This window comes from Triturus cristatus, chromosome 9 (assembly GCF_964204655.1).
Source record: "Triturus cristatus chromosome 9, aTriCri1.1, whole genome shotgun sequence".
Taxonomy (NCBI): Eukaryota; Metazoa; Chordata; class Amphibia; order Caudata; family Salamandridae; genus Triturus; species Triturus cristatus.
Genome location: NC_140592.1, coordinates 1,227,352,877 through 1,227,375,905, shown reverse-complemented (window position 1 = coordinate 1,227,375,905; position 23,029 = coordinate 1,227,352,877). Strand labels below are relative to the sequence as shown.

Here is a 23,029-nt window from a genome sequence, read left to right as displayed (position 1 = left end):
GCGTCCCTGGCGCGGAAAGCTATGTACAAGAACTGACGTCTGCGCGCGAGGGCGGCGTCTAAGTACTCCGACGACGTTATTTCGGCGCACGACGCCAACGACGGACGCGGAGCCGCAGACGACGCCTAGCGACGCGCAAGGGGTATTGCTACAAAAATCTTTCTGCATCCAGCCTGACGCCTGCGGATATTCTAAGGTGAGGAATCTAACTAACTAATGTTTCTTACAGATACATCGTTACCGAAGGTAAGTAACTTATTCATTAATGCAGGTCTTGGTGTTGTGGTTGCGCGGAAGGCCCAGCGGCAGATGAGGTGCAGTCAATTCACTGACATCCACCGATAACAGGTACCACAGAGCTTGAAGCCAGCCTTCCTCATGGACATCCCTGCCGCATCAGGAGATAAATCTTGAAAAACGTTGACAAAAGTTGAAAAAGGTCTGTAAAAAATGTGTGCTGGCAGCTCTCTCCAGATCTGTGCTGACTGGTGCGGAAAGAAAAGAAGTGACGAAAATGTTGTCAGAAGAACATCATGGCAAAAAAATATTTTATGCTACACATAATATTATAGGTTTCCTTCTCATTTGCTTAATGCAGATATAGTTGTGGTTGTGAGGTAATTTAAAAATAGTTGTTACAAGCCCAAACGATGTGTTGGTTGAAAACAATTCCAACATGGCACACAAAAACAATGACTAGGGTGCACTTCAAAGTTCTGTTTACAAAGTACAATTGATGCTAAGAACGCAGCATAAAGAGTAGTCTATATAGAATATAGATTAATAAAGTTGTGCAGCAATCATATTCTATGATTGTTTCTGAATATCAGAGAAAGAGAAAATGAAGGAAATAAATGAATGAGGGGCAGGTACACTCTGAATCTGGCATAATGTGAAAGATACTCCTCAATTTATCAGTCTGGGAAGTGGTTCAGACGTGAATCTAGAAAATATATCAGTGCTGAATAAATGTATTTAAAGGTAAGTAACTTATTTCATTTCTGGTATTAACTCAAGCAAAAAGTGCAGACGAATATATTTCTAATCTCTTAGTGGGTTGTTCATCGTGGTCAAGGCTGACCATTCTAAAACCAGATGCAAAATAAAAAGTTATGCATTTGTCATTGATGTGAAACATGCTTTTGTTCCCTTACTGACAATGAGATATAATTTAGGAAGATGTAGGACAACAGGTTGAAGACTGCAGCACTAAGTAAGAAGAAAGAGTTCCAAAACACTCATTTCATACCTTCTGAGAGTTGTCGCTTCCACCATCCTGTTAAAACTCACATATGCCTTTACCATAAGAGTCAACCCTGGAAGCTACACGCCTAGCACGGTGGACAGACAAATCAAAGTAGTGAGCATCAACCTTCATCTTCTAGTGGATATTCCACTATTAATTACATTTAATGACCCCATACATCATTCTATGTTATTACCCATTCCATTAGGTTTCATATCTTAGAACGATGTGAAAAATGGGTGTTGATTATTATGAGGATACTCTGTGAGGAAATGCTTGTTTATGTATGGACACCCCAACATTTCAACTGAAGCTGCTGGATTTTCGACATCTGAGAGTGCACTGAGGCCAGCTAACCACTTCCCTGACTCTAAAAGTTTGTATCAAATTGGCTGTACCCAATTGGAAATGGCTAACATTCCTGTAAGTCCCAGTAAATGGTACACTGGTACCCAGGGCCTGTAAGTTAGAGGGGTACCCCAGGCAAAACAAGTCCCCCCGTCTGCCACTGCAGGCTGGTAGAGCAGTCATGCTCTACTAGCCCGACAGGCCACCACTTCTCCAGAACATGTGTGTAGGACACCTCTTTGGCGGGCCTACTGAGCCTTAGAGGCAGGGTTCAACACGGCTGTGAAAAGTCGGCCTGATATATGATGTCACTAGTTCTAGTGTACACCTTGTATCAGTCCAAACAACCCTTATGGTGATTGGTTGTAAAGTCAACCTTATAGACCAGCCATCCTAGTGGTAGCATGGACAAGAGCAGTCTTAGGCTAAACTTTGTATGGCATGTGAAGCCAGCAGTTATACCATTACAATCCCTTGAATACCAAATGAAAGGACACCACACCAGGTATATATAAAATTAGAATGTATTTATTCTAACATATACCCTCAGCACTCTTTATGAGTTCAGAGGTCTAAGTACAAACAATTTCTTAAGTAGCATACGTTAAGTTACACAGGAAAATACAGTTAGGCCCAGGGGCCACGCAAACCATATACTAAGAAAGTGGTATAAGTACCACGTCACGAACAGGGAGTAGGCCTAGGGCCTAGGGAATCGCTGGGGCTACACTACCCTACCAATAGTTAGGAAGTGGGAGGCCCACGGGAAGCATGTGCAGTGTGGAAACACACACGCGGGTTACATTAAAGTCAATGGGAATGTAACAGTTAGAAATAGAAAGAATAAGGACACTTCCGAAGTAACTAGGAGGAAACAACTAAAGACTTAGACACTTGGATAGTCAATTTCCACTGGAGCACTGGAGTACTCGCTTTACCTCACCCACAGCAGACGGGTGCATAGGTGTGAAGATGTGTCGGGTGTCGTCGCTGGATCCTATGGATGCCTGAAGAACAGATGCTGACAGGCGGCCAGGAGGAAGATGTCCAGTGGACCCAAGGATGGATCTTGGAAGAAGAACACCTGCAAGCAGAGGGGACAAAGTCTGGGTCACTAGCCAGTGACCGTGTGGAACCAGGAAGGAACCAGGCGATGTCGTGCAGAACACAGGTGATGTCTTGAAACTTGTCTCGTCAGCTGTGTGGACCAGGAGGCGTCGAGGACAACCAGAACCAGGGTACGAGCTGTCCCACAAAGGATCTTGCTGATGGCAGAGTCGACGTCCCGATTGGAGTCAACAAGCCTTGGCAAAGGCAACCCACGCGGAAATGGAAAATCGCTTCAGGTGCAGACCAGGAAGGTCTAAGGTGCTTCTCTTTCACAGGAAAGCAAGGGCCATTCTGGAGGAGCCAAACAAGCGGTGGAAAGTTAAGGGTTCGTCGTCACTGAGGCTACTAGCCAACGGGCCAGCAACCGGACAGACGCGTCGAGCAGGAAAATGCAGAAGGGCCCATGCAGAACTCGTGGAGGGTGGAGGGCTGATCTTCAGTGCAGATTGTGTTCGGGGTTGGGGCTTCTCAATCCCCAGAGCACAACTTCGAGGATGCCTCAGAAGCTGCGCTGGAAGCTACTCGCCAATTTTCCCAGGTCGCCGGTCCCACGTCTCTCGTTGCCTCCACGTATCTCAGCTCGGCTGTGGATGTGGATCAGGGTCAGAGGAGTCTGGAAGTCAAGGCGCTGGTCAGGCTCTGCAGTCGGTTCCTCGTAGAACTTGGGCAAAGCAAACGGCAGGTCGCTTGTTGGTGCCTGTTTGCACAGGGTGACCACTCCTTGGCCACAAGGGAGATTCTTCAGTCTTCTTGTCATCGAATATCGAAGGTCCAGAGTTTCGTGTCTAGTTTCAGTTCTGGATAATCCAAAGTCCTAGGGACTCAGCTTCCACTCTTATACTAATCTGGGGGGCTGGGTTACCTGCTAGGTCCCTCCTATGGGTGGGACCAGGGAGGGGGGTGGTTACATCCCCTTCCCTTTGTCCAGTTTCGCGCCAGGGCTGGGGCTGGAGTGCACAGGACCGGTTTGAACCGGGCTATGCATGGGACACCTTGTGTGCCCCAGGCAGTGTCTCGTTTCTTTCATCCCTCCCTGCCCCAATACACTAAGTCCTGTCTGGGGTGGTGCTAGCACCTCCCAAGGCAGGAAACCTATTGTCCAAGCCTCCCTAGCTGGCAGGACTCCCAGCAGCAGGAGGTCAGACTTGTGTCGGTGGCAGCAGCATCCATTTTGTGATGCTGGGGCTCTGGTTAACCTTAACCGGGTAAGTAGGATTTTAACATGTCTTCTCACTTTAGAAGGGGGGAATACTATCCTCATCGCCAAAAAAGGTGTGGGGGTAGTATTCCAAAGTGTTAGACACCTTACACAACATGTTTGGATAAAGCCAAACCATAGTTACCATAACCGCGAGGATTATAAGCACTTTGAGTATATGGTAGGCGATATCATGGAACAGCTATAAGGACATGGTTCCGAAAGCTGCAGACAGACTCAGCTCATGCTAGAGCACCATCTCAAATGTTACCAAGCACTCTGCCTCCAGGATTGTTAAGGCCTGCCATAGGAGTGGCTTACAGGTTACCCATGTGTCTATATATAAGGTAGGTATAGGAATACTATACCTAAGCAAGGGGTGATGACACGACCTTGCCCCAGCTGAGTGATCAGCCAGTTGTGTCATGATGGGAGGCCACCCAGGGGTGGCATAATACATGCTGCAGCCCCTGGTAGGCCTAGGGTACATCTATGCCCTGGGTACCTAAGGTACACTGTACAGGGCCCCATAAGGTGATCCTTACCAATTGGGTTATGTACCTAAAGTACATAGTATGAATTTAGAGAGAGAACAGCTGGGCTGTGGGTCTGATTAGCAGGCCCACAGCCCCCTCTAAGTCGAAAACCAGTGAAGCAAAAGCAAAAAGTGGGGGTGACCATAGGAAGTAGACCCTACTCTCCTACAACGGCACAGGCAGGACATGTGATTTACATATCCTGGCACTAAGACACGCAAAGCTACCATTTTACTGCAGAAAGACTTGGTTGCCCAATTGGCGAGTGCAGGGTTACACACTGACCCCTCAGCTGTGCTAACTCTTGACCTGTGCAAGTGGGCATTCCAAGGTATCAGACAACTTGTTACATTAAGCCCAACTTGTATCTCAAGTCAAAATTAATGTAACTTATTGCAGTTCACAGCTCTAGCAAAGCTGACACTTTGTTGCCTTTAAAAGTGCTCTGCCTTCCCCACATGGAGCCTGGTCCACAAGACACCTTTCTACTCTCCTTGAGAGACATGCTAATGACTCCACATCAGAGAGGCCAGCACATCAGTGTCAGAAATAAACCTTCTGTTATATCCAAATGATCTCAAAGGACAAAAAGGGTCCTGAATAGAGATGGAGAATACCGGAAAGTAAAGCCAAAAGGAAGTGAAACCAATGTGATAAGTAATCATTTGGATATAACAGGTTTATTTCTGACACTGGTGTGCTGGCCTCTCTGACGTGTTTTTCTTGTTATTCACAAATGTTTACTAATGTACTCCCGATGTTGGAAGGAGATACATTGGTTTATTTGTCTATTGCAGCCTTGAAAAAGTCGCGGGATATTGCCCTTTGTGGGACGAAACATGTGTCGGCTGCTTTTGTCCTAAAAGAAAAAATGCTTTCAGCCTGAAGAAATACTGGATTAAATAATCAAGGAAACTCATATATGTCTACAATATTTTGTGCCTACTTGTTTGCCTTTACTGCTTGAACGTGTGCTAGGGTTGTGTTGCTAAATCCGATAAAGGAGTGCCTGCTTCCCACTTTTATTATGTATTATAATTGTTGACTGCTTGCTATTCTAATTCACACATGTGGATATATAAAAGAACCAATGTTGGAGAAGAAATTAGTTACTTACCTGTAATTCAAGTTCTCCAACATTGGTATCTTTTATATATTCACATAAAACTCTCTCTCCTCCCTGGTTGGAGTCTCATTCATTATTTATACCATTCTCACACCTGTGTTTGGAAATCTGAGCTATGGGGGCCTCTAAGAGGAGTTTAAGCTTCCACCTCATTGGCTGAAGTTTGGGTTCTTTCAAATTAGGTGGCTGTAATATTAAATAGATAATGTTGCTGCAGACCTATGGCAATTTAAACACTGTATACTGTTATCCTAATGTATAATGTACCAGGGATTCCCAGACTGACGATGGGGAATGATTTAAGCATGTGAATATACAAAATATACCAATGTTGGAGGACTGGAGTTACAGGTAAGTAACTAATTTCTTCCTATGGATTCTTCAAAATGTCTGCCTATGTTTTCCGTCACTTTCGAATCTACCAAAAGTTATTGCCAAAATCAAACAAGAAGCCTGCAGACTGATTCTTATAGCGCTCACTTGGGCAAGACAAAATAGGTTTACTGATCTTCTCATAGCAGATCAGTAATTCCGCTTGAAGTGAACTTTCAGGGCCAATTTCTTCATCACAATCCACTATCTTTGAGGATAACATCTTGCCGTCTGAATTCAGTGAATTTCACAGCATAGATATCCCCGAAAATTATTGGAACATCCTGGCAGATACATTTTATGAAATGGGCAAAGTGGGCTCTTGCCCGGGGCCCCAGTCTCTCAGCTGTCCTCCTGATAACCCGGGCTCTGTTCTCCACAAAGGTTTGCCCTGGTGAGTCCGAATGATTGTTATATATAGATTGTTTTAAATATAATTTTCCTTTATTTGTAATACTGGTAATGTGTGAGAGTCTATTACAGACATTTTGCAGAGAAATGTTTTTGTTTTTTTCCTTCACCATGAAACATTCTTTTTTAAGTTCCATTTAGATCATGGGTAATTACCAAAGGGCTAAAACGTTTGGTCTGTGGTGTGACCGAGGGCCACAATGATGCCAACAGGGTGGCGGCAGGTGGGGTGGACACAGGACAGTGACTGTAAGGTGGGTGTAGGGGAAGTGAAGCATGTACATCTGGTGGCTGAATTGTACAATGTGAAACCACAAAACCTGGGTTCAATCCCAGCTTCCCCACTTGACAAAATTGTGTGATTCCGAGCAATTGTCTTATTTCACTTTCCCTCCGTTTTCTTTATTACCATATTTAAGAGGACCTAAAAATACATGACTTCGGGATGTGGGCTATATAAAACCTTCTCCTGTGTATGATTTAATAAACTATAATGTTGTCTATGCATAATAGCAACCCAGGCTACCCAAAGAGCGCCCATAACAAGTGACCTGCCTCTTAGTTCACTATTACGATTGATGTCTGTGTGGGTAGAAGGAAGCATGAATGTTTCCTAAATTCATGTTTAAAAAATATCACTTAAAAGAATGTATATCTTCCCAATGCACTGATATAATCCGATGTACTAAGGTGGAAACAGTTTTGCATGTTAATAAAGTACACTTTTAGAATTTTGAAGAGACATTATTCCCGAAGTGTTCCTAAAGTTAAATGGTGCAGGAAACCTTAGTTACTTCCTTTCTATGACTTCAATTAAATTGAAATCAAAAGGGTGCCAGTTTATTTAAGAACTTTTTAATATTAGGCCTAATTCAAGTAAACAGTAGCCCAGTACTGCTGTTAACCGAAGGGGCTGTATCTAAAAGTCAGGAGGGCCGTGTTCGGTCCCCAGGCCATACTTTCAGTATCACTGTTTTAGATCAAAACAGGACCTCACATAGGAGAAATGACCATATTGAAAACACACATCGCTATCCCCGAATATTTGATGGAAATACAATTTGATTTCAGACCAGTGTGCCTGTGCAGTGATCTGGCCAAACAGGGAATGAAACAACTAAAACTGGATCATAGATTCAAAGCTCTCCTGAACATGGTCCCCCCAAAATGTGTTTGGCCCAGGGCCCCTAAAATCCTTAAGATGTCCCTGCATTATGGCACAGTCCATAGCTCTGCCCAATAACAAAACCTATTCTGCTAATGGAAGAAGTTCTGTGTGTCGTGCTCTTTAGAGTTTTTCAAGGGCACCAGATCCTACCCTACTTGTTAGATCAGACTAAATCCAGATTGAAACCTACATCAATAAAAGTTAATCTGAACGCAAATTCATTCTAAAGACGATCTCCATTAGAGCCATCCTTATGGTTGCAGCGACTCATCAAGGAATTCTTGTCGGGTTCATTTTGAGTTCTTCTTCCATCAATGACTCTGCCAATAACTTACTTGGAAGACAGTAACTTTGTTGACCAAAATATTGCAAAGGATAGTGAGTGAGAAGTAAGGCTGTACAAAATGTGCATAATATACTAGCGCATAAATACACAAAATGTTGCCAAAATTAAAGTGATATTACACATAATTACATGAAATAAAGATGCATCAATTTGTGCTGTATTTTCGCTCAAAATGTGTCTTCAAGTAATTTTTTGAGACAAGGGCACATTTTGCACATAAACAGTGCAGAAAAATGAAAGCACCGCAAACACCAGCCATTCACGTTCTGTTGTTCCTGTGCATCACCGAGAATGCCTCGTTTGTAGTAATTTTTTAATGCGAATGGCTCGTAATTACTTGAAGTGGTATAATAGTTTATTTTGGGGAGTTGTGCGTACAAACGATATGGTGAAATTTCGAAAATCACATGAATTACACAGGTCTAATTTAAATTTCTGAACCTAGATTCAAGCTTTCACAATCACAGAACGTCACTTACAATTTACCAAGCTCAAGGTTAGTCTTAAAACTAATCTGAAATTCGCATGGAATTTCATGTGAGTGAGCCTATAATATGTAAAGCTTTCTTCTAAAACTCACCCTACAGAACATTACATTTGCTCATTGTCATTATGTGTCTTAATTTCTACCTAGATAAAATTGAATAATTCAGAAAACGAAACCATTTGCTAGTCTCCTTCTCTGTTAAGGATTTCTGGTCTCAAAACAAGGAGTTTATGGATGGATCACTGCAATGATCGCTTTCTGCCATCTAAAAGCTGGACGATTACTCACTGGGACACACACAGCCCATTCTTCTAGTACTACGACAACATCAACAGTGCTCTATGCAAGGATATTTGCTGAGTAGCAACATGAAGAAACAGGCACAACTTGGCTAAGCACTACTGCTTGGAAGCTGGATCAGACAAACACGGTGGTGGCACAGGCAGTTCTCCATCATCTTTTTAAATAAAGTGTACCTTTCTATCTTATCCCGCATATATTGATGTTTATGGATTTAAACTGTTAATACTGCTTGCTAGTCAAAGTCAAGCATATGAATCTATGAAAGCTGTGGTGCTCAAGAAGGAAAAAGTTACTTACCGGTAATTGTTCTCCAGTGTTGTTATCCTTCATACATACACATGTGGCCCACCCTCCTCCCCAAATAGACGTTCCCCTCATGCCCATTATGTATACTTATACTTCCCACCTTTATGCTCAAAATATGATGTGTGCGGACCTCTGGGAGGGTTGAGGCTGTTTGCGCCTCAGTAGGCTCAGCAGTGGTGGTACCATAACCAATCTGACCTCTATGACCACGCATGTGATTGCCATACAGGCCAAATCTTCTACCTAGAGCATAATGTACCGTCCTGCAACACAAACTTTGATCATTTTGTTTAGCAGCTAGGCACTTGACTATCTTCAATATGATTGCGACCTGACAAGGACTTCAGTTTGGGTTCAGCTTGTGGTATCCAGAATTAGCCCTGGTTAGCCTTTTAGCTTTCGTACATTGCCCTTGCTGTCTTTTGTCTTAGAGGTAATAAAGAGAGAGTGGCAGGAATGCAAAGTAACAGGTCTCTAAGACCCATGTCCAGTTTCTAAGTCCAAACATTTTTGTTTCCTTAAAATCCCTGTATAGAAAATATAAATTTGTTGAAGAGCTAGGGCTGGAACAAGAAGTCATATCCCTTCTAAAGTAGTAAAAGAGATATCCCTTTCACAACTCCTGGCATTTGGTGTGTGAACTTCCATATCAAATCCTCCAGGATTGTATGAAATTTTTTTTTTAAAGTGTATGCTTTTATCAGGTTTTTTCATATATATAAAATATTTTGAATCTGTGATAGAGTAAAGTACATCAGTCAGGGCACGCCAGGAAGAGATGATACTAACCAAGCACCTCTTTCAGCTACAACAAATTTGCAGTTCTATTCAATAAAGTGCAATTTGCTAAGATTTCTGGAGAATTTCTTTCCAAACTTCCCCTTTCACAATCCCTGTAACACTTAGAAGTCAGTACTTATCCAGGTTACACTGGATCTAGATGAGTGTTCGGTGCCAATTTAATTTAATGCAGTGTCCATGCTTTTGGGTGCCAGACTATCAGGAAGGGGACCTGATATGTATCCTTAGGTGATGAAGCTCACAGAGACTGAAACAATTTGATGTTTTCAGCTTCATACTCTCTATAAGTTATTACTGTTTACTCGGAGAAGGCATCTTCAACAGCTCCTTCTAGCACTTTGTGGAGAGGGATGCTTTAGTAAGGAATTATGTATTCCCCTTTTATAGAAGAAAGAAGCTGTAGGGTATGTCGATGGGCAAGTCCACATTCACTGTCTCAGCATGGTCACAATCCCCATTACAAGCACACATCCCTTTTACCAGGGGTATATTTGCAAAATGCACGCATTCTCTCAACACAATTGGATAATTGGAAAAGAGTGTTCCAGTGATTTGGGGCTCTCTGTACTTAACATCAGGATAATAGCTTCAATAAACATAATTCCTGGTATATAGCGACACGGTACAACCAAATGTTTCTTCATTATCTTCTTGTAAGGGACCTGAGGGGACTAGATCCTCAAGTGAAGAACATTAGGGGTCCCTTTTAGTAATCATGACCCACATCAGGCTGGGTCTCTGTTTGGAGAGTGCTAAAGGCGGGCAAATAATTAGATTAAATGTCATTGGCCAAGTTCAATGGAAGAATCTACAGGATGAAAACAAAATAATTCATACTGTGGTATCTGATAACGAGAGCTATTGAGTTGAGGTCCCAAAAGAAGAACTAGGATTTCTACTTCCTGACATCTATAATGTGAAGTAGAACGGGCTGGAGGGAAATGGGTTGGTCTGAGGTCAATTCTGTGTGACAAGTAGTTGGAAGTAGTTGAGTGTAGTTGAAAGTGGGGAGGTGGAGTGCTAGTTCAAGGAAAGGGAGCTATGGGTAGTGTGCTAAGTGTATTCCATAAGTTGTCAGAAAAGTAAGGTTTGATTCTACTGGAAGTGAGCTAGGGGACAGAGACATGCCTGGGAAAAGAGACAAAGACAGCCATTGAGTGTAAAATTGCACTATGGAGATAAAGAGAATGTTATTGGGAATTTGTTTGCCACTTTCCTAGAATAGGAACAGTTATTTCCTTGTGATGTTCAGCAAAATAACTATGCAGGCTTGGGAGGATGAGGTTATGTAGTTTAAATATATGTTTATTGCAAAATTTCCTATGGTAGTTTTGATAGGTGTGCAAATTACATACACTATTCATGCCTGCCACTGTGGAAATTCAACACTATGTGTGGTAGATGAAGTAAAGAATCTGTAAAGCATTTAGGAGAGATCTGATGAAGTAGAGAAATGTCTGGACATATGCATTGGTGATGTGCCTGCAGACATCCTCTGATGGGGCTTCACAAGTGCCACACATCTATGGAATTTGAGCACATTCTGGAATCCTGGAGGTAGATTATAACAAAACAGTTTGTTGGAAGTCTAATTAAACTAGAATCGTTAAGAAGTATTTTACTGAGACTTAAGTTGCTAAACTTGTAACATGAATAAAACTCAAAGCAAGGAGTGGAACCAAGGAGAAGCATTGCTAAATGAAAAAAAACTGCCAAACTGGTTGTGGCATATAGATCTTGTGGATTATGACAAATCTTCATCTCCATCCTCCAGGTGGTGGCACTCATCCTTTGCTGGTTCCTTATGATACACTGACGGCGAAAGAGAAGTCGAGAGACAAAGAGAAAGCACAGGAGTTATTCAGGTTCCTCCAAGTAAACGGCTACGCTATATCCAGGTAACAGATTTTGTTTAAAATAACTCTATTGTATTTGCCATGTTTGCAGTTAGATGTTGAGGTAGTCTACGTAGTTCAAGTAGACTAAGCATGTTTATTGAAGTAAATGTATCTTAGTTACAAGAATAACTTCTGCACATAAACCCAGGAAGAATAATGTTGACATCAACTTAAACCATCCTCATATGTGTTTACTAACAGCCTCTAGGGGGAATTGCAGCACAGTACTCAGCATCCATCATGTTCACCACAAGACAATGGCATCACCTTGGAGACGTAGACGGACTAAGGGGAACAGGTTTACAAAACGTTGTGCTCCTCATCCCTGCACACGGTCACTAGTGTTTAGCTTCTCTTATTCTGACATGGCATACTTTATTTCTCTCTTCTTTCTGTTCTCTTCCCCTTGTCATCACTTTTGGTCTGATTGATGTTAGCTCAGTGTCCCTGCCCACAATGCAAATCTGTGATCTCCCCCTTCAGCCACCATGCTTCTTACTCTTTAATGATGGATTTTTGTATGGTAGTGAATCAGCCTGTGCTAATCTCACATTACACAATGACATTGCAGCATAGCTGAGTCTCAATCCTTGGCTGCAGGAATCTCCCACAACTCTGAAAGAGTGGGATGGAAGGCTTATAGCAGTGAGTATCTCTGTTCTGTCATATGAGCCTCCCTATACACTATTCCCATTTCAGATGAACGCTAAACAGAAGGTGTGAGTATACTCTAAAAAACATACCACATCCTATGCTGTAACCTCTCCTTTAAGACAATTGAAAGTCTGTAAGTGTAATTCTTCAAGCCAAAAAATGATTACTTCACCCAAGGGTGATCAATAAGCTTGACAGTCTCTGTCATTCTCGGTGATCCTGCCTCAACTGGCAGACCCATTTTCTTAGATGCTAATATTCATCTTACATTTGGCAGTCAGAAGACATGAGGTGACATGATTCCCTTTGTGACTATTCAGGCTAGTGAACAGTGGTATAATGCAAAACAATGGGGCCCTCCCTGTAAACTGTGATTGGGGCTCTTGAGTCTTCCATATTTTTGAGAGCCTTGGGCAGAATAGGGGACCCTTAAGGTTTGAGGGGCCTCTTGGAGGGTTCAGGCCCTCCCATGCACCACAGGGGACCAACCGCGGCCCGTACAGGTAAGAGCGGTGGGGCGGTGGGGACGGGGGGGATTTTGACAGACGGCGATGAGGGAAAATTATTTATTCATTTAATTTTCCCTCGTGGTCATCTGTCGAATTCTCCCCTCAGTCTTGCCCCACCACTCTTACCTGCACAGGCCACAGCTGCAGGGGGCTGTGTAATGCCCGTACTAGTGTACTTGAGCCCACATAGCACCTTTTCTATGTTCTTCCTTTGGGGATCATGACATACTTTTCATGATCAGTCTTTGATCTAGAATAGTCAAAGGGAGGAATGTAATGGGAGGAAGAAAAAGGTATGAAAACTGTGATAAAAAGAGAAAGCATGTGGAAAACGAAGCTTCAAGAAGGAAAAAAGAAATATAGGGTGGAGGAAGAAAAATGAATAAACTGGAAGCAAGTCTAGACTACTTTGAATTTGGTAACTCTCATATTCAGCAGTGTATATTGTGGGCTCTTATAAAAAACATTTGACATCTGAATGTATTTTTTGCAAATAAAGTACTGCTCAGATGTTATTTATTTATATCTGAAAGAAACACGTTAGTTAGATTCCTCACCTTAGAATATCCCCAGGCGTCAGACTGGATCCGGAAGATTTTTCGTCAGCAATACCCCTTGCGCGTCGCTAGGCGTCGTCTGCGGCTCCGCGTCCGTCGTGCGTCGGAATGACGTCGTCGGAGTACTTAGACGCCGCCCTCGCGCGCTGACGTCAGTTCTTCTTTTTTCCACGCCAGTAAGCGCAGATCCGGGAGAGCTACCCCTTTAGTCAATTTTTGACTAACTTTTTTGATCCTTTTTGATCCTGTCTCCACTCCGGTGCCGGTAGGATGCCTGGTTTTAAAGCCTGTGCTGACTGTAGCCGCTTGATGTCAGTTACGGACCATCACCGCCGGTGCCTTTACTGCTTGGGCCTCGACCACGACGCGGAGTCGTGCTCGGACTGCAAGGCCCTGACCTCGAAGGCTAGTCGGGAGCGGTCCCGTAAGCTTCTCGAGATTCGCCACTAGGCTCCACGCGCCTCTCGATCCCGGTCCAGGAGGAGGTCCAAGGATCGGTTGCGGAGCCGCAGCCGACGTCACCATCGGTCGTCGGGATCCAAGTCTTCGGGTAAGTCGAAGTATTCCAAGAAGTCCAAGAGGCGACACCGCTCTTCGGACTCCCCTCGCCGGTCGCGCGACTCGGCCGAGGGTCAGGGTGGTTCCACCCCCGCGGCTCTGGCGGAGCCGCAGGCGCCGCGCAAGTCCCCATACCCACCGGTCCCTGGGACTGACGCGACGCCGGCGGAAGTCAGTGCCTTCCTCTCGGCCATGAGGAGCCTGGCTCCGCCGTCGACACCCGCTGGCGCGCCTTCGGGCCCCGCGGACCCGACTGGGCTGCCTTGCCTGCCGGTGGCCCCGGCGCCGTTGACGGCTCCGGCCTCGACGCCGCAAGCGCCCGAGGGACCCGTTCCCGAGTCCCCACCGACGCCGGTCGACCTCGTCACGCCTCCTCCGCCGGCGTCGACACCGGTACCACCGCCGACGTCGACTCCGCTCGACGTCGAGCCCCAGTTCAGCCCCACTCCGGGCCCGGGGCCGATACGGCGTCGATGGACGCCGCGTTCGGTGCCGCTGGAGACACATTATGTCTATCACCCGGATCCGTACCTTCCTCCTGTATACCAGGAATCGGATGATGGGGACAACTGGGAGGGATCCGAGGATCCTATGGCCCTTCAGGCTCAAATGTCACAGGACTGGGCAGATGAACTGGGGGAGGCCAGTGGCCTGGATACCTCTCCGGACACTGGATTCGTCTCTCCTCCGACTGTGGCTTCGGAGGAGGGCGCTGCTTTCTCTGTGGTGCTGCGCAAGGCGGCCGCAGCCCTTGGGCTCGAGCTGCCTGCCATGGCTGTGAGGACTAACGTCCTTACTGAGGTGCTTCAGTCTGCAGCAAGCTCCACTGAGCCTCTGCTGCAATTCAATGAGGCCCTCATTGACGTTCTGCAGGGCACCTGGTCCAAGCCCTCCACAGTTCCTCCTGTAGACAGGAACGTCGCCAGGCGCCACCGCCCTGCTCCGGGCGACCCCAGTTTTCTGTCCCAACACCCTACCCCTGAGAGCCTGGTTATCCAGGCCTCTACCTCCCAATCCTCCTTCCCGACCGCCCCGCCGGACCGGGATTCCAAGAGACTGGAACAGTTTGGCAAGAAGCTGTTCTCCTCCCTTAGTTTGGGCCTGCGGTCTTTGAACACCACCTGTCTCTTGGACCGTTATTCCCACTCTCTGTGGGATGCGGTGGAGGACGTGCTGCCCCTGTGTCCGGAGGAGGTCTGGACACGACTTACCCAGGCTCTGGCCGATGGGAGGGATGCAGCGCGACATGCTATCCGATGTGGGCTTGACACTACGGACTCGCTGGGTAGGGCCATTTCTACCACAGTGGCGCTTCGAAGTTACGCCTGGCTGCGGTCCACCTCATTTTCGGGTAATGTCCAGAGCACTCTCATGGACATGCCCTTTGATGGCACTCGCCTTTTTGGCGAGAAAGCGGACAGTGCGCTGAATCGCTTTAAGGACTCCCAGGCTACGGCCAAGTCCTTGGGCCTCTCGGCCCCGCGGTCGCAAACTTCCGCCTTTCGCCCCTTTTGTGGCCAAGGAAGGGGTGCCTCCTCACGTGCGCCTAGCCACCAGCCGCAGAACCAACCTGCACGCGGTCGCGGACGTGGTTTCCGCCGAGGCGGTTCTGGAGGACGACGAGGTCAGCCACCCGGCAGCATCCGCCTCAAAGCCTTCCTAGTCCGGGGTTTCAGGCCCATTCCACGCCAGTGGGCGGCAGAGTTCGCCATCACCTGCTCCACTGGCGGTCCATCACATCGGACAGGTGGGTGCTGCAAATCGTCCGAAGGGGCTACTCCCTCCCCTTCGAGACGACCCCTCCAGCCATGCCACCGCAGCACCACCGTATCTCGGGGGATCATTTGAATCTTCTCCACGAGGAAGTTTCGGCCCTCTTGGCCAAGGGGGCCGTCGAGCGCGTTCCGAGCCCAGAAGTAGGTCGTGGTTGTTATTCCCACTACTTTCTGGTTCCCAAGAAGGGCAAAGGGGGCCTACGCCTTATCTTGGACCTCCGGAACGTCAATGCCTTCCTCCGGAAGGAAAGGTTCAAGATGTTAACTTTGGCTCAGGTTCTAGCTGCCCTAGACCCCGGAGACTGGATGGTAGCGTTGGACTTGCAGGACGCATATTTCCACATCCCCGTCCTGCCGGCCCACCGGCGTTACCTGCGGTTCACGGTGGGCCAAGAGCACTTTCAGTTTACCGTGCACCCCTTCGGCCTCACCAGTGCCCCTCGGGTGTTCACGAAAGTGATGGCGGTGGTCGCAGCTCATCTGCGCAGATCAGGGGTTCCAGTCTTCCCCTATCTCGACGACTGGTTGTTGAAGGCGGGCTCGCCCCAGACAGTCGTCTCCCACCTCCAGACTACGGCGGATCTCCTGCATTTGCTGGGATTTTCCATCAACGTGCCGAAGTCACACCGGAGTCCCTCTCAGAAGCTCCTCTTCATCGGAGCGGTTCTCGATTCGGCGCAGTTCCGGGTCCATCCACCGGAACAGCGGGTCCGGGATATACAGGCCCTGATTCCCATCTTTCGGCCTCTATCCTGGGTTTCGGTCAGGCTAGTGTTGCGGCTTCTGGGGCTGATGGCCTCCTGCATCCTACTAGTGCATCACGCCAGGCGGCGCATGCGGGCTCTGCAGTGGGACCTGAAGTTTCAGTGGGCCCAGCATCACGGCAACCTGTCCGACCATGTCTTGATCTCGGAGGGCACTGCACAGCAGTTGCGGTGGTGGCTCACGGACCGCGATTGGGTCAAGGGCAAGAGCCTCTCCCTTCCCCAATCGGAGCATGTCGTAGTGACGGATGCGTCCCTCCTGGGATGGGGTGGCCATATGGGAGAGGCGGAGATCAGAGGCCTCTGGTCTCCGGCGGAGTCTCGTCTCCACATCAACCTGTTGGGAGTTGAGAGCGATCCGACTTGCACTGAAAGCCTTCCTTCCCTCTGTCAGGGGAAGTGTCGTGCAGGTGTTCACGGACAACACCACCGCCATGTGGTATTGCAACAAACAGGGCAGGGTGGGGTCGTGGACCCTTTGTCAGGAGGCTCTGCGCCTCTGGACATGGCTGGAACACCAGGGCGTCACCCTAGTGGTTCAACATCTGGCGGGCTCTCTGAACGCCAGAGCAGACGAACTCAGCCGCCGGTGCATGATGGATCACGAATGGCGTCTGAACTCCGAAGTGGCGCAAGGTCTCTTTCAGCAGTGGGGAGAGCCTTGGTTAGATCTATTCGCCACCGAAGAGAACGCGCAATGTCAGCAGTTCTGCGCGTTGGAATTTCCAAGGCGGCACTCGCTCGGCGACGCTTTTCGTCACGAGTGGAGTTGCGGTCTGTTGTACGCCTTTCCGCCTATACCACTTCTGCCCAGAGTGCTGAAGAAGATCAGGCACGACCGGGCCCAAGTCATCTTGGTGGCTCCGGATTGGGCACGAAGGTACTGGTATCCCGAGCTACTCAGTATGCTGACCGATCCTCCGATACGTCTGCCCCTTCGGGAGGATCTTCTGTCGCAGCAGCAGGGGACGGTCCTCCACCCGAACCTGTCCAGCCTCCACCTCCATGCGTGGAGATTGAGCGGCGGCAGTTGATGCCATTTGACTTGCCTCCTGAAGTCTGTAATATCATTCTGGCAGCCAGGTGTCCCTCCACAAAGACGGTATACGCCTGCCGGTGGAACAAATTTGTGGCATGGTGCACAGCAAAGGCTGTGGATCCCCTTTCCGCCCCTCTTTCTGAGGTTCTCCTCTTTCTTCTTTCTTTGGCCCGGCAGGGCTCTGCCCTGGGCACCCTGAACGGTTATCTTGCTGCCATCTCTGCCTTCTTGCGGCTTCCTGATCAGCCTTCTCTTTTCAAGTCCCCTGTTGTTACACGCTTTCTAAAAGGCATTACTCACACATTCCCTCCTGTCCCTTTTGTAATGCCTCAGTGGGACTTGAATCTTGTTCTCACATTTCTAATGTGTGCTCCCTTTGAGCCTCTTCATAATTGTCCTCTTCGTGTGCTGACGCTTAAGACTGCTTTTCTGGTAGCCATCACCTCGGCTAGACGGGTGAGTGAGCTCCAGGCTTTATCTTCAAAGCCTCCCTTTCTCTCTGTTCATCCAGACAAGGTTGTCCTTCGGCCTCGTCCCTCCTTTCTTCCGAAAGTGGTGACTCCATTTCATCTTGGGCAGTCTGTCACTTTGCCCACCTTCTTTCCGCCTCCGCATCCTTCCAAAGAGGAAGAGAGGCTCCACCGTCTGGACCCAAAACGTGCGCTCTCCTTTTATTTGGACCGCACAAAGCAGTTCCGGGTGGACGACCAACATTTCGTTGGATACGTGGGTGCTAAGAAGGGGAAAGCTGTGCACAAACGGACCATCTCTCGGTGGGTCGTTTTGTGCATCAAAATTTGTTATTCCTTGGCAAAAAAGGACCCTCCTGTTGGGCTGCGCGCCCATTCCACTCGGGCCACAGCGGCTACTACTGCTTTGGGACGGGGTGTCCCTTTGCAGGACATCTGTCAGGCGGCGACGTGGGCTTCGCTACACACGTTTGTCAGGCATTATTGCCTTGACAGCCAAGTCCGGAGGGATGGCTTCTTTGGCCGTTCTGTCCTCCAGGACTTTCTGGTGTGATCTTGGTTCGCAGACCCACCACCGGGGATGGTATTGCTTGGGTATCTATTCTAAGGTGAGGAATCTAACTAACGTGTTTCTTTCAGATGAACAAGTTACTTACCTTTGGTAACAATGTATCTGTAAGAAACATTAGTTAGTTAGATTCTTCACCGACCCACCCATCCTCCCCGTTCTGCGAACTGACATCTAGGGTTAAGGTTATCCTTTTCAGGCCCCTAGATTTTATTTTTGGCACCAGTGTCGGTCTTTGCATGGCTCTGCGTTCCTGGCGCGGAAAGCTATGTACAAGAACTGACGTCAGCGCGCGAGGGCGGCGTCTAAGTACTCCGACGACGTCATTCCGGCGCACGTCGCCGACGACGGATGTGGAGCCGCAGACGACGCCTAGCGACGCGCAAGGGGTATTGCTGACGAAAAATCTTCCGGATCCAGTCTGACGCCTGGGGATATTCTAAGGTGAGGAATCTAACTAACTAATGTTTCTTACAGATACATCGTTACCGAAGGTAAGTAACTTGTTCTTCTTTTTTATTTGAAAACATACTTTATTGATTGTCATGCATAACATCCTGACATGTCGAAAAATATGCAGTTTTAGGGTGCATACCATTGATCCAGGCTAGAATAACCAACTACGATATCTTGTATATACAGCAGTTGCAGTAGGTGTAACAGCAATGTAGACCGTGGTTACAGGTATAGGTATCACAATAACAGTACTTACAGAATGGGTATATTTACAGTCTGCGTGTCAAAAATAACATTCCCACCCCTACTCCGTAGTCCTTCCAGCTCTATACTGGTCAGAAGTTAAGGTTAAGCACACGCCCTTATTGCCTTCTCTATTTTCATGTTCATTACCCATTATATAATACTTACACACACCCTTTTCGTTTAGTTGTTTTCTTATACTTTAATATGTGTAAAAATTGGTACATATATGGCACTCTCTTTGGCAGACCCTGCAAAGAAGGCAATGCTTCCATAAGCAGAGTCCCAACTTCATTGCCCACTTCATAAGTAGGGTTGAGGCACACTCATTAGTAGTATCTGTCTTTCACCTGCTGCAGAAAATAATTAATTTAGCTTTGTGCTATCAAAAATCTCATTCACTTTCACCAGGTTTACCTTTACCCATGAGTGTTAACAGTTCTCCACATTTTGCTTGTGCAAAAGTGCAAACTTTTGTTTAGTGAGATTTCATGAAAATATCAGGACATTTTGCAATTTTGTGAAATAAAATGTCCCAGTATCTTGTAAGATCATTGAATGTGATGGGACATCTCACATTCAGAAGTCATTCAGGGTTTAACAATGGCACTGGTTCAAGGACAAAATGTCTCTTGTGTGACATTTTCTGTTTCCACAAGCCACTTTATTCTCGAACCAGCCTCCTGCAAAATAAAATTGTGCAAAATTTTGCATTGGCCTGTTTTATGCAGAGGGGGAGTATCCAAGGACGAGGATCTCTGTCTTCTCCGATTTGAGCTTCAGGCAGCTGCTGCTCATCCAGGATGCGATGTCCTTCATTCCTTCCTGGAAGTTGAGTCTGGTGGTGATGGGGTCCTTGGTGAGGGAGTGGATGAGCTGGGTGTCGTCGGCGTAGGATACTATGCTGAGTCTTTGATGTCTGACGATGGCAGCGAGGGGGACCATGTAGATGTTGAGCGTGGGGCTGAGTTATGATCCTTGGGGTACTCCGCAGTTGATCTATGTGGGTTCGGAGAGGAAGGGTGGAAGTCTGATTCTTTAGGTTCTGCCGGTGAAGAAGGAGCGGAACCAGTCAAGGGCGGATCCCTGTATGCCAGGTTCAGGGAGTCTGGCGGTGAGCGTGCGGTGGGAGACGGTGTTGAAGGCTTCAGAAAGGGCGAGTAGGATCAGGGCCACGGTGTGTCCTTGGTCGAGGAAGGTGCGGATGTAGTCTGTAGCGGCGAGTAGGGCGGTCTCAGTGCTGTGGTTGCTGCGGAATCTGGATTGGGAGGGGTGAGGTTGGAGTTCTCTTCGATTAATTTTGTTAGTTGGACGTTGACGGTCTTCTCTGTGACTTTGTCCGTGAAGGGGAGGAGGGAGATGGTTCGGTAGTTCTTGAGGGCTGTGGGGTCTGCTGAGGGCTTCTTGAGTAGGGGCCTGACTTCTGCACATTTCCAGTCATCTGGGAAGGTGGCAGTTTCGAAGGTGGTGTTGATGGTTCGTTGTAGTTCCGGTGCGAAGGTGTCGGCGGCTCTGTCTGTGTGGGGGACAGGGGTCCGTTGGGCCTCCTGAGTGAATACCTTTTATGGTCAATGTGGTTTCTTCAGTGGTGATTGGAGTTCAGGAGGAGATGGTGGGTTGTCTGGTGTTGCTGGAGGGGGGGCGATTGGTTTCGGAATAAGGTGTCTGGTCATTGGAGTCGTCGTAGAGGCACTTGATTTTCAGATGGAAGTAGGAGCCGAGCTTGGTGCAGAGGTTCTGGGAGGGGGTGATGTCCTTGGTTTCGCTGGGGGGTTTGGATGAAGGTCCTTTTGGTGGATCTGATGCGTTGGTGGTATTCTGTCATGGCGTTCTTGTAGGTGGTCCGGTCTTCCGGAGATTTGCTGTTTATCCAGTTCTTCTCGAGCCGTCTGCAGGTGCACCTGGATTCTTGGAGGTCGGCGGTGAACCAAGTGGCTTTTCTGGGCTGCTGTCTGTCAGGGTTGCATAGGGGAGCGAGCTCGTCTGCGCAGTTGGTGATCCATTTGTGAAGTTCTTTGGCTACGACGTTGGCGTTGGTTGAGGTAGAGGGGGCATCGCGGTTGAGGGTGGAGTTGAGCAGCTCCTCAGTCACCTTGCTCCAGTTCTTCCGCGGAGGGCAGGGTGCAGGTTTGAGGGCGGTGGGTTTGTCGACGTGGAAGTGTACACAGTGATGGTCCATCCAGGGGAGTTGCATGGTGTGGCTGAAGTTGCATGTTGTGGCTGAAGTGGATGTTGTTACCTCCTGCGAAGATGGGGTAAAGGGTGTGTCCTGCCTTGTGGGTGGGAGTGGGGACGAGTTGCTTCAGTCCGAGGTTGGCACGGTTGTCCAGGAGAGTGGCGGGGTTGGGGTCGCTGAGGTTGTCAAGGTGGAAGTTGAGGTCTCCAATAAGAATGTAGTCCATGGAGGCGATGACGTGGGGCGCAGTGAGGTCAGCGATGGTCGTGGTGAACGTGGTATGTGGTCCAGGAGGTCTGTAGGCTAGGGTGCCTCGTAGGGTGGAGGTGGAGTTGGTCCAAGTTTCTGTGAAGAAGGTGATGTCTGGCAAGAGGGTGTCGAGGAGGTCCCAGATCTCTATAGCGTGTCTGTGCAGGGAGCGCACATTGACGAGGAAGCATCTCAGGGCTTCAGGGGTGCTGGCGTCCGTTGTGGGGGCGGCAGCCGTGGGGGTGCGGAGGGTGGTGAAGGTTTGGTGGCAGTGATGGCAGGCAAATTGGCCGTGCGTGGTGTTCGGCGTGGCCAGCTGGCAGTTGTTCCTTCTGGGGTTGAGTGGGAGGATGGTAGCTGAGTCGTAGCGGTGGGAGGTTGGAGATCCAGGGTCCCTGGTGCTGGTCGCGGCCGGGTCACGGACCACGCAGACGGGCTTGCCTTTGGTGCGCCTTCGGCATGCCAGCAGCGCGGCCGCACAGCAGCTGTCATTAAATAGGGATGGGGGAGGAAAGCGCAGCTGGGAGGTGGAGAGTGGGAATGGCAGGGGTGAGGGGCCGCAGGGGAGCAGTCACAGGAATAGGGCAGTGAAGCGGGCAAGGAGGGAAAAAACAAGGGCACAACAATAACAGCACAAAAACGAAAAAAGGCAAAAATATTCTGGTCAGCAGAATCACAACAGAATCACAAACAGCAGGCACAATCAAAACAAACAGCAGGCACAATCAATACAGGAGACAGAGAAAAAAGACAAAGTGGGCATACCAGGAGAGGGGCGTCGGGGCCAGCGGCAGGCAAAGTAACAGCGGAGCTGCTGGGGCGGAGAACGAGACTCTGGCCAGGAGGTCAGTGGTCCTGCTCAGACCCCCAAGCAGCGGCCGCCATTAAATAGGGAAGGGGGAGGGAAGCGCGGCATGGAGGCGGGGAGCGGAAACGGCCAGGGGAGGAGCTGCAGGGGAGCAGCAGCGGGAAAAGGGCGGCTAAGCGGGCAAGGACGAAATATGCTCTATAACGATCTTTCTTTTCTTGAACTCTCAATTCAGGGGTTTGAAGGACATGGAATTGGATGCCTCTTCTATGGAGAAAAGATTTGCCTTTAAATTTTTGAAGAAGATATTAAAGTATGTCAACTCAGCGCAAGAGTTCATAGCACACTTGGGTAAGATAACCATCCTCAAAAATGTCATTGTGCCAGCCTTATGGGTCGTAAACATTCCCTGTAATGTAAAACGGAGCTCTTCACTGTCTTATTTATGATAAGGTATATGGTAATTCTTCATACTTTGGAAAATAAAATATGTTTGATTTATGGTAATGCAGATGTCAACTCCTCACATTGTAGAATAGAATAAGTC

The 23,029-nt window shown here is 47.9% G+C and overlaps 1 protein-coding gene across 4 annotated transcripts in view; it reads left to right on the top strand.

Moving 5' to 3' along the window:
- RYR3 (ryanodine receptor 3) overlaps window positions 1-23,029 on the top strand; it is a 2,047,168-nt gene that overhangs the window by 1,224,574 nt on the left and 799,565 nt on the right. For all 4 annotated transcript variants that reach the window (XM_085627314.1, XM_085627313.1, XM_085627312.1 and 1 more), the window contains 2 exons: window positions 11,533-11,656; window positions 22,718-22,833. In XM_085627314.1, coding sequence (XP_085483440.1) covers window positions 11,533-11,656; window positions 22,718-22,833 — 240 coding nt within the window. The remainder of the gene's footprint in view (window positions 1-11,532; window positions 11,657-22,717; window positions 22,834-23,029) is intronic.